At 46.6% G+C, this 16,144-nt stretch overlaps 1 protein-coding gene across 5 annotated transcripts in view; it reads left to right on the top strand.

Annotated features, from left to right (window-relative positions):
* Positions 1–16,144, top strand: part of ZFHX3 (zinc finger homeobox 3) — a 543,893-nt gene that overhangs the window by 460,003 nt on the left and 67,746 nt on the right. For all 5 annotated transcript variants that reach the window (XM_067004579.1, XM_067004580.1, XM_067004582.1 and 2 more), the window contains one exon: positions 6,610–6,841. In XM_067004579.1, the coding sequence (XP_066860680.1) occupies positions 6,610–6,841 (232 nt within the window). The remainder of the gene's footprint in view (positions 1–6,609; positions 6,842–16,144) is intronic.

Here is a 16,144-nt window from a genome sequence, read left to right as displayed (position 1 = left end):
TGAGAAAGCTTTAGGGGCGGAGAGGAGTGATGCTCACCAGTAGGGCCGTTCAAGTTACCGCGGGCTAGACTGCAAAAACTTGTGGCCACAAGAGTCTGCACTTCCCAGCATTTGCAAGCTGCTAGAAGGGAGCTGTTACGCAAGGAGCTGGAGAGGCTGGAAGGAGCGAAAGGTTTTGTAACATTACTTCTTCAGAAGCAGTAAACAATTGCAGGACATTGAAGTACAAAAGATCACAAGTTCATCTTTTGAACCTGCTGCATGGAGAATCAATTTTTTCCTCCTTTCACAACATCTGGGCCGGGGGGCAGCTGTGTGCACGCCCGCCTGTTCAGCGCCTAGCCAGCATGTGTTCTCGCTGCCTGCGCGTCCTCCCCAGCGCCTCCCTCAGCTCCAGGAAATTCCAGCCAGGCCTGCAGGTGTGAAAGGAGAGCAAGACGGATGGGTCAGCTCTGACTTTTATGGAGTACTTGGAACAGACCAGGATCAGACAGCTGCTTCCACATGACTTTCATTAAAAATTCAGATTCTTCTCTTCTAGGAACGTGTGATTTATCTCATGCAGCAGATCAGAGGCACATGGGGTCCAAGAGACACTTCTGAGGTCTGCTGCAGGGTCTGGTCCCTGTCCACGGTGACCTGTAGCCTCACCTCTAGCCCTGGTGTAAGGTTCATGTCTCACCCAGCTCCCTGGGAGTGCATCAGCCCAGGCATGGTTCTTGCTGGCATATGACATGTTTCCTCCCAAGCCCGTTACTAATTACCCGTGTCTGACTTCACCCTGAGGAAGAGTCTGTCCCACGACATCCTCCTCTACTGCGGATGTGCTCGTAGTGCTGGCATGCCTCCAGCAACTCCTCCCGAACACAGGAGTGTTTGCTAGTGTTGGCTTTCACAATAACCATGCGTGGTTCAATATCTCACATAATCTCTGCTGTGCTTCCCTGGTTCTGCATGCCTTGTGGCTGCTGCAGGTTTGTCAGGGGTCCTGCTGGCTCCGTGTCCGGTGACTGGTGCTGGCTGGCCGTGGGTGCTTGCAGGAAGACGTAGGAGCAGTGCAAGCTACAGCAGTGCTCCCTTCCACAGCTTTTGCCACCCCTCAGCAGTTTTTGGCTCCATCTTCCTCACTTGCATCTGTCACATCTGTCAGTTCTGTTAAATCGTTATTAATTTTACCCGTGGAAGCAGAATAGTTGTTGTCCTGAGTTCAGTGGTAAGAGGAATGCTACGTGGGGGGAAGAGACACAATTTGATTTCTGACGCAGTTCTTCTGAAAACGTTCAAGACTTGAGGACTTCAGTGGAACGTTTCTTAAAGAAGTTCTTGGTAATTCAGAGGCTTCTCGTTTTGTGGAAGGATTGTCCTGTAATGTGAGAACCAGCTGGAGAAAATGACTTCAGAAGCAATTTGAAAGAGATTTTTCTAGACTGCTTCTCAGATATCCATACCACCATGTTTGCTTTACCGAGTGATCAGAACTGGTAAGCAAGAAGTGTGTTTAAAAAAAAAAAAAAAAGGGCAGGGTAGTCAAATTGTGGTGCGGGTTTTTTTTTTTGTGTCCCACCTAGCATTCTTGCACACACCTCATATTTAGTTAAGATCTAAGTTGCTGTTGAGGCTGGAGATCCAGCTAGCCAGCTGCTGGTGAGGAAGGATTTCTTTTTGTTAGTATCATTTCCTATTTGCTGCATAGAGTTAACGAAAGAGATTATTTTTCCGCTTTGGGTTTTGGCCCTCATGCCCATTACTTCATCTGCGTTTCCTGCCTGCAGACACCTTGATCTTAGCAGAAAATCTTTGTAAACCTGAGAGGGGAGCTGGAGAACACAACTGCTTGTTGGGGGCAATTACGGAGTTTCTTTCTACTGTTTGTTGTCTTATTGAGGTCTGTAGAAGTTGAGGGCTATACTCAGTCTTGCAGAGCTTTCTTACAGGGTCTACTGCTTTTTGTGCCACCGGGACCTCCTGAGGGTGGAGGTGCAATCTCAGGGCTTGCAGAGATGGTTGATTTCACAGCTTGTAGACCAAGGACTGGTGAGGTTCCCACTCTTGTCAGCGTAGGTTCACCATGAGCAGCTTCTAGGGCCCTCCAAAGGGGAAGCAAGTGATAAAGTTAAGATTGCATAGAAATTGTGCCTTTTTTCTAATGAATAATAAACATCAAAAGGAACAGGTAGTTCAAAGTGATTATGACTCCTCCCTAGTGAACTAGGGTGACAGTTCAGATACGCCCCATAAAAGTATCTGACCCACTAAACATCGCAAATGGATTATGGAAAGCAACTTTGTCCCTTCTAGCAACAGAGTGCTGTAACAAGCATCGTGTGTTCACGTTACCATAGGAATTGAGCTCTTTACACGATGGGTGTAATAAACTTGATGCAGAAGAGGTTTCAAGCAGGCATGGATTTGACTTCTCTTTAAATTTAAAATACGTACAAAAGTTTTTAGAAATGGGATTAAGTAGTAAGCGTTACATACGGAAAACACCTACAAAGGTATTCAGCAGGAGAGTTTATTACTTGTGTGGTGGTAGCCACATGAATCCTTAGTTCTCGTTAAAATGGTCTCGTCTCTGAAAAGTTAGTCCAAATACATGGTGTGGGGGTGAGAAGGACTGCCTGCAGCCAGACAGATTAATACAGCTGTTTCATTAAATTCCATGATCTTTGAAACATACTGTGGGTGAAAAAGTGCTAATGGGGAAAAGATAAATGATAAAATAAACAAAATTTGGGGTATATGTAGGATGGAGGTGGAGAGGAAGAAAAATGGAGTATAGCATCATTCCTTAGTTTGTTTAAAAATTGGATTTCCATAGTCATACGCTATGAGCACTTATTATGCTATTGTTTATTAGAAGAAAACATTTCCAAGCCAGATGTTAGCAAGCAGGGGCTGGAGAGGCAGCCCATCAGTCCGGCGGTGGTCAGAGCGTCCCAGCGCCCCACGCTCACGCAGGTGTCTCCTGCCCTCGCTGCTCTGCCCCTTCTGCTTTTCTGCTTGCTTAGCCAGCCGCTGTGCTAGCAGGCTGTCGGCAGCCCTTGCGCTCTGATCTGTGGGTGTGTGTAAACACCTCCCTCTCCCTTGCTCTCTCGTGTGGAGGGGCCAGGGGCTGCGTGTGGTGCCGAGCCTGGAGGGACTTGCTGTCTGCTGGCCCGTGGGCACTCTGCAGGACGGATAAGCACAAGTTACAATTTGTTCTGCTGATTCTTTAAACCGTCTTCACGTCCGGATCCTCTGAATATGCTGCTTTTTCAAGCCAAACCCAAAATGCAGGGAAGGTGGAGTGGTTATACAGGATTTCCTAAACCGGTCCGAAACACCAACCTGGCGTTGGTTCGGGGCAGAGCTGGAGCCGTCCTGGCTGTTGGCAGGCGCGTGGCAGCCGGGCGGGTGCCTTTGCTGCGGAGGTAGCCCCGGGCTAGCGCTACCCGAACGAGGAGCTGATCGCTCCGGCCTCCTCCGCCACCGGGGCGGCTGCTGGTGGCACCTCTGCCGCGTGCCAGGCCCCCGGCTGCGTCCCGGCACAGCAGCAGCTCTCGGCCTGCGTCGGGGAGGCTCTGCCGGGCACCGGCTGTCGCGGGGCAGGGCAGGTCGGGGCGGGAGGTTCTTGGTGCCGACCTGAGATTACCAAACTTTGTTCCTGTAACTGGTTGGGAACCGGTACTCCGTGGGGCAGGGTCTGTGGTACAGGTTCGGGGGGAAGCAGTGTAAGATTATGGCAAACGAAAGAAATTGGGTCTTTGAATAAAATCCTCCTTTGTGAGAGCACAGCTTTGCATGGAGATCGAGCATTTCCCAAATGGAAGATGGGCTGGATTTGGTGTGATTTGTGTGTCGGAATAGGCGTTGTGAGTGGTACGGTGGTGTGCTGCAGTTAGCGTTACGTACAGGAACAGCCCTTGTCCCCCTGGGAAGCTTTACTTGTGAGCCGTATGGTTTCCATCAGAGCGTTCTTCTGTCTGTTTCTGATTTAAAGTGTAGCTTTGAGTAAACCTGATCAATATTTTGCATGCCATGCGTGAAGAACCAGATGTTGGAAGTTTCCTATCACTGAAAGGGAGGGGGGTGGAGACCCCACTCAGACTTGCAGAAATCAATGTTCTCTGACAGAATTTGGTTGGTTTTCCTAGGAACAATGTATTTTTTTGATTTTCAAGTTGATTTGTCTTCTAATGAAGTCCTGGTTTCATATTTTGAACTTTTTTTCTGTGGTGTGGATAAATTCTCACGATGGGAAAGATTAACGGTATGATGGACAATAACCACACTTCTTGCCCAGTGTTTCATCGTTTCCAGTAGCTTGCAGCTAGTACTTCCTTTTGTGTCTCGTCTCACTCTGGCCTCTCCTGTCCTCTGTTGAAAGACAGATGCAGATCGCTGAGGTGGATGTGCCATATACATTGTGGTCTTGCTGGTTTTGGCAACTCTGTCTTCACTACTCCAGCACAAGAGGTGCCTGGACATAGCTCCGTGGAGCTCCATATCCGTGGAGTGGGAGCAAAAGAAGAACAGAAAATGAGACACGTTTATTAAACTGTTTAAAATAGACGTTCTCCTAAAATCTTCCTTTAAACCAGAGCAGTTCAGGCTGTGCTTCTGGTTCCCACAGAGACCGTGTCCTTGCTATTTCCTTGAACCTGTGACCAGATTTTTCTGTAATTGCTCACCAGGGGTTTCCTGTGCCTTCTTGCAGAAGAGCTACCGCTGAGCTCTTTCACACTTTCCAAGCCTGAATGTGCCGTTTGTAGGACTAGGGCTTCCCTGATGTGTCTCAGCTGAAGGAAGGAAGCAGAGGTAGTGCATCTCCTGCAGCAGAAGCTCCAACCCACAGGAAGGTGGGACAGTGGGGGGATTTTATTGCAGAAATTGGATCTAAGCAGAGTAGAACAAGGCTGGTTAAGCTGGGCCAGGCGAGCCAGTCATATAGCTTTTGTGACTGGCTCGCTAACCTTGGCTTTTTATGTCTTAAGCCATCGCTCTTTTTCTGGCTCAGGAAGAGGGTAATGCATGCAAACAATGGAAGTAAGAGGAAGAAGTAGTTCTTATGAGGGAAAACAGCAAAAAAATCTTTTGAGGGCACCGGTGGGATTAGTGCCCTGGTGGATTCTTCAAATATTACAGTGAATTTAATTAAATACATCGTGATCCCCAAAGAGGCTAGTCTAATTAGCCAGATCTAGAATACATTTATTCTCTTCCCTCGCACTTCCAATCAGAAGCCTCAGCATCAGCTCCTATCCTATTTTTAATCATTCCTAGACTCAGAGGGCTCTCCTTCCTCCGTGTTAGCTAAGCACACAGAGCTGGGTAATATGTCTCTAGTCTTATCTTAGCTGTAACTGAGATAATACCCTTCAGAAATTTTACCAGAAGGTCCTGGCTGCACGTAGGCAATATTTTTGATTGACAAGCCTGGAGATCATATCCAAATCACCCTACTTATGTGCCTTGAGTGAAACGTGTGGTGAGGAAAGAGTGTCGTGAGGTGACTCAGGAGATGGAAAGGTCTTGAGGTTGGATGGTAAGAGCTGATGTGGATTATTTCATAGCTGTATCGTAGGTGTGTGGTGGAAACACCAAACAGCATTCACTGAGGAGTCTTTCATGTTGTTTGGCTTTGGTATCCATTTCTCTTCTCATCGCAACAAGCCCTTACTGCGGGAGTCAGGAATGCTACTGTGAAATCTCTGGGATTCTCCCCAAACTGAGGGGGAGCGGCTGTGCTCTGGCTGCCAGCATAGCTGTAAGCAGTGAATTCTTCCCTGTGGTTTTAAGAAATAATTGCTGCGTCCTTGGGATCCATAACATAAAATAGTTAATCGTTTCCCTAGCAGTGTGGACCACTGTGCTAAGCAACTGATAGATTTTTGTCAAATAACCAGGGCACAATACTCTCAAATTAGCTGCATTGGCTGTGATAGCACAGTTTTGGAGGGTGACAAGTGTTTTTCCCAAGCGCTAGCCTCTTGTGGTGACTGCCAGCTGCATGCTTACCGTTGGTTTTTCAGTCTGGATTGCTGTCAGGACTGCCTTCTGGGCCAGACTGCTGCTTTCTTCCAGATTCGAGGGAGTGAAACCAAAACTCCAGGGAACAGAGCACCAGGTGATGGGATGGCACACGCTCCGTGCTCCGCTTCCATACACTGTTTTCAAGACCTCTCCATGTAATGGGTTCATTGCATTCTAAAATTGCTTTTATTTTATCCTTCTTGGTTTCCAGCGAGGATTTATTAAATTTAACTTTATCTGTTTGACGTGAGGTTGGATGCCCTCCCAGGATAAGCTTTAAATATGAAAGGATTAGCCATGTGTATGTTGTGAATAGTTGTTAATGCTGGATCTTGTATCTTCTTTCACTGAAGATGATCTTGCCTATCTAATTTTTTTTCCTGTGCTCAATTCAGTGTGTTATGTTTTTCTTGCTTTTTAAGCAGGAGAATGTGTGGTATCTTGAGAATAAACAGTCTTGATCTCACTGTTTCTTTTTCAAAAAGTGGTTTCTTACCTAATTCCCAGGTTGCTTTTAGCAATTTGCAGTGGACTAACCCAGAGAGATTGGAGATGATGCAGGAAATTCACATCTCTCTACTTTGTTCTTCACAGCACCTTCAGCATCATGAGAGCGGGGTTGAGGGTGAAAGCTGCTATTATCACTGTGTCCTCTGTAACTACTCCACCAAGGCCAAGCTGAACCTTATCCAGCACGTACGCTCCATGAAACACCAACGGAGTGAAAGCCTGCGTAAGCTGCAACGCCTCCAGAAGGGTCTTCCTGAAGAAGAGGAAGACTTGGGACAGATCTTCACCATCCGCAAGTGTCCAGCTGCTGATGCTGGTGAGTGCTGCTTCTCTTGCACGAACAGCATTGGGCTCCCAGCTCGTGTGCGTCGCAGTATTTGACTAGCAGCATTAGGCTGTCTGCAGTTTCTTGGCGAGCTCGGTGACTTTCTTGTTTCTCCTCTCTGTTTGGGGGGTTGATGCTTCATTAATAATATGTTATGGAACATGTCCTGAAGTATGACAGGACCCCCGTTGTACCTACGGTGTCAGGGATAGCTCTGCATCGTAGGGCTTATGGTTGGTGGCTCTGAAGCACTGGCTAGTTAGACACATGCTGCATTTCATACTTGTAATTTTCTCAGTTCCAGTAGGGTTAAATGCAAGTTTGACATGTAGAGAAGTGTGTATGTTCAGGTTATTGTCTTAAACAGTGGAATATTATGTGTCTAAAGATAAGCAACATACGGACAATTCTAACAGATTAGCGAACTATAATTTCTGTAGATATTTTTCCTTGTGTCAGGTGATGTCTTGAGCACCACTGCATTCCTGTCCCAGCTTGTTTGTTGATTTTTAGTCTGTCAGTCACAATGGGTCTTGAGGAGGAGCTGGTTGAGAGGGGTGGGCGGAAGAAGGGGCAGATGTGGCAAATGTGTTTGCCAGTTTTCTGTGTCTCCTCTTGACAAGCGGAGACATGGCGTGGGGCAAGCGCTTGCTCATGCAGAAGGGACATAGAGTGAAGAAAGAGAGCAGTGAATCTAACAACAGAAAATGTGCCCTAATGGGGATAGTTAGTGTGGGCAAAACAGAAATTACGTTTTGTTTAACCATTTAAAGGATTCAGAAGCTTTTTATGTTAGGAAAAGTCAAGATCTCATAAAGTCCTCTTTGGAGGGAGGAGGAGGAGAGCCTGCCCAGGAAGGCTGGTGTGTGTGCTGTCAGGGGCGTGATGCTGGAGCCGGGGGGATGCAAATGGAAGTCATCACAACCGTCCTCTGAGCTGCAACCAGACTTTCATCCATGACTGCTGTGGAAGTGGCTGTTTCTTACAGAAAGGTGTTCTGAGGATCTGGTGTTCTGCAATTAATAGCCATAGTGAGAGACGAGGAACCAGGATGGTTTTTTTATTAGGAATTAAATTCGGTCTCATGGAAAAAAGTGACCGGTCCATGAACTCAGAGGCCCAGTGGAGTTAAGTGCATGGAATATGCTTTCCCAAAGGTCACAGGGACAGCACGCTGTAGTTGCTGCGCCGTGCTGGAGGGGACTGCAGCTCTTACAGCAGTTCTGCTTCCCCATGATGCTCCACTTAAAAAAAAAAAAAAAAAAAAAAGTTCAAAAGAACATATTGACCAGTATTGTATGGTTTGTGAGTTTCTTAAAAGTAAAAGGAATAGAGAGGAGACACCATCTGTGCCCTTTTGTGACACACAGAACAGTCTTGAAACTCTGTTTATACTTGCTTTTTACTTCAGAAATGTTTTTCCTCCATATGTCTGCCAGGATTATGGCATTGCAGATACTGAGACTGCAGAAGCTGACTAGCTGAGAAGAGTTTGTCAACCATTTTAAGAGGTTTTTTGTTTGTTTGTTTGTTTTAACTAAAAGTCTTGACTGATCACTAAAAGGGAATCTCAGTTGGAAAATACTTCACTTTTTCAAATGGCTTGAGATAATTTCCTTTAAGCTTGTTGGTTTTTTAACAAAAACTGAGTTAAAAAAAGACAGCAAGAAGAGGCCAGAGGCCAGGGCACGCAGCGGGGTCACTGCCAGCACACCCGAGGTGCTTGTCACGCTGCTCACCGCAAGCAACGCTGGCCTGGTGCAGGCCACGACACCCGGTTCCTCAGATTGGGTTTATTCAGTGTAGTTTCTTCAAGCATAAAAAGCTCTGCTCCGAACAGGCTGATCCTTCCTTTTTTTTTTTTTTTTTTTCCTTTTTCCTGCAACTTTCAACCTTCCAGTGCTATATAATGCTGCTGTTGCTTATTGTTTAGCTGGCTGTGGTTATTCTTCTGCAGTGATGCGGAGCAGGAACAGACACATAGCTACACTTTCCTGACGGGTTTGCTTTGTCTCGGTTTGAAGTTTGTCCGTGTATTTGGCCGCCATGCACACGGCATGTGTAGGTGCAGCCGTTCAGAAGAGCAGCGTGCTGCTGGGGGGGCTTCACGCACGTCCCTCATGGGCACGATGCTGTCAGAGCGGGACAGGCTCTTCCTCCCAGAGCGGGGCTGCAGTTCTGTTTGCAGCTTGCTCTTTGCGCTTATTCCTCTTGTATAATATGATGCTGTCTCTACTGTATTCCTCTTATGTTTTTTATCCTCTTTTCTGTGGGCTAGGCAGACTTCCCTCAGTGCTTTTTGATGAGAAGTCTCTTGTGATAACTGATAACACGAGAAAATCTTTCCTGTGTTTCAGACGCCTTGAGTAGAATGTGCTTTTCTGATCTGTGACACTTCTCTGTCGATGGGGCCCGCAGGGAGAGTGACTTTTTTCCTGGTTTGCTGCATTACAAGTGTAGTAGTTTGTTTTGATGCCTGCTATTACTCCCCGGTAATCATCGTTGCGATCCTCTCTCCTCTTCTAGTTAATTATATTTGTTTAGAATTCGTTTTCCCTACAAACACAGTAGTAGCAGCTTTCATTTTTTCCAAGGCAAGTCCCCTTCTGTTACCACTGATCTTTCTGTGGACTCTTAAAGCATTATATTCCTCGCAGCTCTTCTGCCTTCTGCAAAACTTCCTTGCGGACGGTGGCCCGGCCCTGTCCAGGGCCTTGGCCCTGTCCCTGCGTGGTGCTCGGCGTGCGGAGGGCAGGGCGGGCCGGCAGAGCAGCTCCCTTCTGTGCCCTTCTGTGCAGGTGCTGCATGGCCGCGGCGGTGCTGTGCGGCCTCGTCCCACTCCCGGTGCTTCGGTCCGCTGAGACTAAGAAGGCACGCGTGTAGGGTGGTGGTGTAAGGGGTCCCGAGTTTCCAGGAGGTGATGGGCTCCAGCCGGCTGCTTCCAAGGGAGGCCCCAGGCAAGCTGCGACCCACGGCGAGGTGCTGGCTTCCCCCTGCTGAAGTGAGCACGTGGCAGCCACCATCGTGACCTCTGGTGCTAGAGATCTCTGTGGCTTTGCTAGAAGTACTGAAAGATCCTTTACCACTTTTTTTCTTCCCCTAAATTCTTCCAGCTTTTGCCAGTCTCCTCGTCTCTAACTTTACATAAAGCTGTTGGTTACAGCAGCTTCGCCCTTTTTGTTGTAGCCTTTTGTAAATGGGGCTGCATGGACCAAGTAAGTCGAGTGGCGTTGTTCCCCTTCCCACTCTGTCCTCCTTTGCCCTGTGGCAGGGACAAGGTGCCAGGGTTAAACGCGTGTGTCTGCGTGTACTTAACGCGGTGGTGTGTGCAAGCGTGTAGGAAAAAGCATTGCTGTCTCTGGGGTGGTACGTAGATATTTGCTTGTATAGAAGCATCTCAATCTGTTGGAAGAGAGTGTCTGATCATACCTTAATTAGTCCTCTAACAATCTGCAAAGGTCAGTGCCAATTGCCTGTTCATTTACATTTGTAATTGTGATGGTTCTTGATTGCACATTAGTTGCAACTCATTCCCTCCCACCCCTCAGAAAACACATGCAGCAGTCTAAGCAGCAGCCTTGTAGACACAAGGACCTTTGTCTCTTTGCTTGTGCCAGCAGCACAGCCTTCACTGAAACTTTTGTGTCTTTTATGGAAAAGAGCTTTAGAAGCTACACTTCACTTCCAGTAAAGGGATGATGAAGTCATTGGCAGGGAAATTATATGGACATCAAGCAAAAAACCCAGTCCTCCTTGAACTCGATAATTAAAGACAATTAAACTTTTCTGCTTGCTCTGAGAAGTGTGCTAATTATGCAGGAGACAGGGAGGTGGGCCCAGGCTGGACGTTCAGCTGTTTTGTTGATCAGAATGAATACAGCTTTAGGGGTGGGAGTTTATTTTCCTCTATGGGGTATTTTTGGACATCTATCGCTGTAGTATCTGGGCTGCTGCCACTGCAGATGTCAGCCCCTGGCTGCAGAAGCATCTGTATAACGTTACCCATAAGCTAATTGATTTTTAATGATGGGGGGTTAGGAAAAAAACATAATAAAAACCAAAAGCCTCTCAAGATGTAGGGATGGATGCACTTATGACTCATTAGATAATGATAGAAATAAAAGAATGAAACAACCTGCACCAAATTTTCATTCTGGCTTTGGAAGTGTTTCCTTCTAGAAGGCATCAAGTGCAGGCGGCCCGTTTTATAACTCAGACAACCGTGTGTGGATCAGCCAGCCCAGCGGGACTGCTGCTTCGTCTCCCGCGCACAGCCCTGCTCGCCCTGTTGCATTGCTCTTTACATGAGACGTGGATTTGTTACAGCCCCAGTAGCTGGGCCTTTTTCTCTTTAGGCAAGTGCTGTTTATAATTAATGTTTCCTCCTTTACCTGTTGCTCCTGCCTTGCCCTGTTTCCCATCTCCATGTGCACTCTTTCCATCACTGGCCTCTGTGGGAGGAACAGAGCAGGGTTTGTCTGCTCTTCGCACTGCGTAGGACGGCGGTCTGTCGGGTGTCCGTCAGGTGTCCGTTCCTAACCCAGGATGGATGCTTCCCGAAGCTGCGTGGGACAGGGTCAGCCACACTCCCGAAGTCAGGAGAAAGTCCTGCTGCTTGCATCGAGCTTGACCTGAGCTGAGGTCCCTCAGGTGGAAGCACCTTGTGCTTGGGTTTAGCGGAATAACTAGAACCAGAAGGCTCGGGTGAAGCTGAGTCAAGAGATGGTATAGTCTCTTGCCCAGGAATTTTGTTTTGATCATCCTCTTTGAATCTCTAAAGAGAAACAGAGATTTTAGTAGATTTAAATACAGATAATAATATGGCACGGCCAAGGAGTTTTGGTAAAAGCGAGCTCTGCAGTTCCTCTGTGGCTAGGATGGCAGGAGGTGTGCACGTGGAAGAGAAGTTCCTGCCCTGAGATACCAACCAACATTGGAAGCTAAGCATGCTGTCCAAGGAAGGAGCAGAGTGCAGCATGGACTTTCTTATTTTTCAAGGTATTTTGAATACCGCAGTCTGGACATAATCTATGTGACTGGTGAAAATTCTTAAAAATAAATAAATAAAACATAGCAAGTAAGCTCCAAAAAAGTCAAATTTAGTGATCTTTGCAGTTGTGCTGGAGGCCATCACAGAGTTTTGCAGTAGGAATTGGATAACTTGTAGAAGCCACGTAATACTTAGTGGGAAAAGCTGACCATCTCTCAACTCTGTGAGTCATCCTGCAGACCATTTTGCAAAGGTAAAAGAATATCTTCTATTCAGTGGGGTTGTAGATCGTTTTTCCGAGCACCATATGCTTCTGGAGAACCTCTTTGTCCTTTTGGACATGGGAGTGTTCTCCTATGACCAGGCTAAGTCAGCCAGAGATACCATTTGTAGTTTTTGAAAAATTTTTTTCCTGGGCTTATGTAAGGGTATGCTGCAGTCTCCTCATTGCACTGCTGAGAGCCATCCCCTATGCCGGACATACTGTTTCAGCAATCCTACTAATCTCTGCCAAATCCTGAGTAGCATCTTCTTCCAACACACAAAGTCATTGTTAGGCGTCCTTGCATGTGAAGAATGAGGGCAGGCTCTCTGGAAGCAGTTGCTAGACTCAGCCAAGTACATTCAAAGGACCTTTTGTTTGGACAGGAAAGGGGCTGGAGCACGGTGTCAGCAGGAGGATCGCTGCCTGCGTGTCTTCCCTTGCCCATCCTGGTCTTGCAGGAATGTCCACGGTGCTCACTATGCAGCAAACAGCAAGGAACTGGCCGTTCTCCCCACCCTGATCAGGTTGATCACAATTTTCTAGAGGAATAGCTTTACTGTAAAGATGTGTCCAGAGCTCCTGGGAGACGGGGGTGCCCCACTGCTCCTGATTTTCGCCTCCCTCTGCCCCGTGAGCAGAGCTGGGTGCACCGTCCCTTCACGTGTTGCTCATATTTCAATATTGAACTTTCCAAAGGGCTGCAAACTAAAATGAGGATGTGAATTTCTAATGAACCAAGTATGTAAATAAACATAGCTAAAGCTGTTGCCAGATGAAAAAATCCCATGTGGTTTAAAATAGTAGTTACCAAGCTCAGCGTGGTTTTGTCTGTGGTGGTTGCAGACTGCTGGATGCATATGTTTCTTGCTCCTCTGTTTTTACTCTCAGACATGTGAAAGACTTCGCTAATGCTCCTCTTTCCTAAAAGCAGTTTCTGTAACTGCACCAAGGATATGAAGGCATTGTCGCTAGGAGAGAGGTGGTGGCAAATGGGAACGGAAGCAAGTTCCCACGTGATCGGGAGCAGATTTGTTATTGAAATATTCAGGATGCGGTTTGCAGTATGAAGAGGCTTCTCTTAGACAAAAAGTTCCTATTTAGCAGAAGGGAGTCTTGATGTGAGCCATGTTTGCCTGTATAAATTTGTGACTTAGAACAAAATGTTACCCTCTTCCTGGAGGCCAAAGGCGCTGCTCTTTGAATTTCCCCCTCTCTTATCCAAGCCCTCCAGTTCCTCCCTTTACTTTCCTTAGTGGCCATGCCCTGTGCTTAGGAATTGTGATCAGCTCATCTGTAAAATGAAATGAAGCAAATTGTGGAGAAAGAGGAAGGAGATCTTCCATGGAAATCTTCAGTGAGGGGAACCATCCTCTTATTTTCTCACCCTGAAGAGTGGCAACCATGCGAGGCATTTCTCATTCACAATCATCCAGCGTGGAGTAATTATAAATGTTACATGTTACAACAGGGATGTGACTTGCTCCTTTGGAGTGAATTTTCCATGATTGTAAGCTCCATACTTCCAGTGGAACTTTAAGACTTTGGAAATGAAAATTGGTAATGCCAGATGATATTTCTCCCTGCTTGAAATAACTCAGGTTTATTAATACGTGATGTCCTGCACTTGGTCTCAAGTAAACAAGCTGTGGTCATTACTAATGCTGGAGAAACATGCGTGTTGCTCTCCTCCATCTCATAGAGGTAATGGAGGGTTTCGGAAAGGAATAATGAGTTTGTTTTTATAAGCCTCTCCCCTCTTTTCCATCGGACATAATTGCGCACAGCAATTAAAAACTTCCCAAAGCAGATTACATGTAGAGTGTCTGCCAGAGAACAGCATGCAGAATGAATACTGCAGTATGCACACAGCCAAAAGCACGCTACGGCTCTGGCTCTGCTGGTGATGCCCAGGTTTACCTGGCCAGAACATCTGACGGTGCAACCCTTCCAGACAGCACGACAGCCCCCGCAGTGGGCTAGGGAAGAGCAATGTGCAAGGTGCATGTTGAGAAACTTGGTATAAAACCTCCCATCTACTGCGAGCAAGAGTTCCCAAATGAAGTATTACATGCCATCTCCTCCACTGCCTTTGTCTCCTATCACTGGAGGAATGCTCCTGTCTCACACCCCTACCAGTCTCCCTCTCCTCCTCAAAACTGGATTCCTTCCTGGTGTTTGAACTCGTTTCACGTGGTTCCCCTGGCCATTTCCAGGCTTGTCCTTGATTGACACATTTAATAATCTGCCAACCGAAATGACAATCTCAGCTCCTGTGTGCAAACATCAAATGCTGCCCAGCTTCATTAGCTTCTCTCAGGCTTTTTACCTCTCTCTCTCTCCCCCTGCAACCCAATATTGTCTTTTCCCAATATGTTATCTGTAAACCCCTGAAGGCAGCAGCCTGCTCAGGCTTTGTTTTGGAAGTGTTGCATGTAAATGCAACCAAATCACTGGTGTATAAAGCGTCAAAGGAGTGCTCAGTGAGCAGCCCAGTCTCAGCAGGTACTTGAGAGCGGGCCAGAAAGGCCACTGGGTGCCTTGTCGCGTGCACCCAGCTTTCTAGGCTGGGGGCTGTTTCCTACAGTGAGGGTGTGCAATGGCTTTGTTGTCTGAAGAGGAAATCCGTTTGTCATCTCGTCCTCAGACGTAGGGAGTAAGACAAGCTATTGTCCTGTTTTGAGAAAACATTCACCCACGGTGCAATAACATACGTGAAATAGCAAGAGAGAGGAAAACAGCTCTTGGCGATATGTATGTTAAGCTGATTAAATTTGCAATTCTCCTTTACTGAAGCATTTCTGATCTCTGTGCCAACCCTACCAAATACCCCCACATGCAGGATTATCATCTTGTTTTCCAAGATCTCATGTCATGTGTGTTCATTTAAAACGGGAGGACAGCTTGTTGCTTTCCCCTTTGTTGTTCTGATGAACCTTGGAATTTTTTAATTTTTTTTTGTGGATTGAATGGCTTAAGGAATTTTTACCTTTTCCAGCAAGTTCCTCATGGGAGTCACCGTGTTTCTGTGCTGGGTCTCTCCTCTGGAGTGTGTGTTCAGAGACCAGGCAGGTAGCAAGCTCTCTCCGTTATGGACAGAGAGTAAGGTGGAAGCTTTCGGTTCTGCTTTAGTTTTGTGTTGCTTTAATGGTTATCATCATTTTAAAAATATACTACTGGCAGCCAAAGGTCAGGATTGCTGCAGACAGTTCTCATGGAAGGTCTAACAATGTGAGGATAGAGCCATGTGTTTTAAGAAAGTAAGTCCCTTTGGAAGCCTGATTGGACTTCGCTGTCTTGGCATTATTCTGTAGCATAATTTATAACCATTCCCTGCTTCTGTGCATTCCCCTGCCCAAATTCTGAACGCTGTTCCTGTTCGACTGGCATCTTTCTATCTTTGTGCTTATGGGACATCATGGGACTGTTGAGGTCTGGTCTGGCGTCAGAGAACAGAGGAATAAAGTTTGTTCCCCTTTAATATCTGGCAGAGGCATATTTCCTTTGTTATTTATTTTTTGGGTTGGTTTTGAGTTTAAAGTAAAAAGCAGTTGTGCCCTAGCTCTGTTTTGACCAACCAGCAGTGTATAGATAATCTCTAAAGGATATGAAAGGTTTAATCATTTTAATTTTGTTTTTATTAAAGTTTATCATGACTTTTTCATGTGCCCCTGGTAATGCATGATGGGGGGGGGGGGGGGGTAACAGAAATCTACACAAACCCCCAAGCATTCGCTTAATGAAACTCTCTAATGGGAGGCGCCTGGCGGGAAGGAAGTGGTTAGATAGCTGGGCTGGGGAAGGCAGACCAAAGGCATGCTGTAATATCACTGAAACGTGGCAGGAATCTCATAAACTCCCCATCTAGCTCCAGCAGACACTTGTCATTGGGAGCTCATGGCTTTCATTAAGCAGAAAGAGAGGAAGCTCTGACGGCTGACTTGTTCCAGAATGTTTTTCTTGTTCAGCTGCATCTTAAAGCCCTTTCCACTTAAGAAAAGTAAAGGGAAAAACACCACCAGATGCTGTAGTAAAGTGCTGG

This window comes from Anser cygnoides, chromosome 12 (assembly GCF_040182565.1).
Source record: "Anser cygnoides isolate HZ-2024a breed goose chromosome 12, Taihu_goose_T2T_genome, whole genome shotgun sequence".
Taxonomy (NCBI): Eukaryota; Metazoa; Chordata; class Aves; order Anseriformes; family Anatidae; genus Anser; species Anser cygnoides.
Note: the sequence above shows the minus strand (reverse complement) of the source record. Positions and strands in the feature narration are given on the sequence as shown.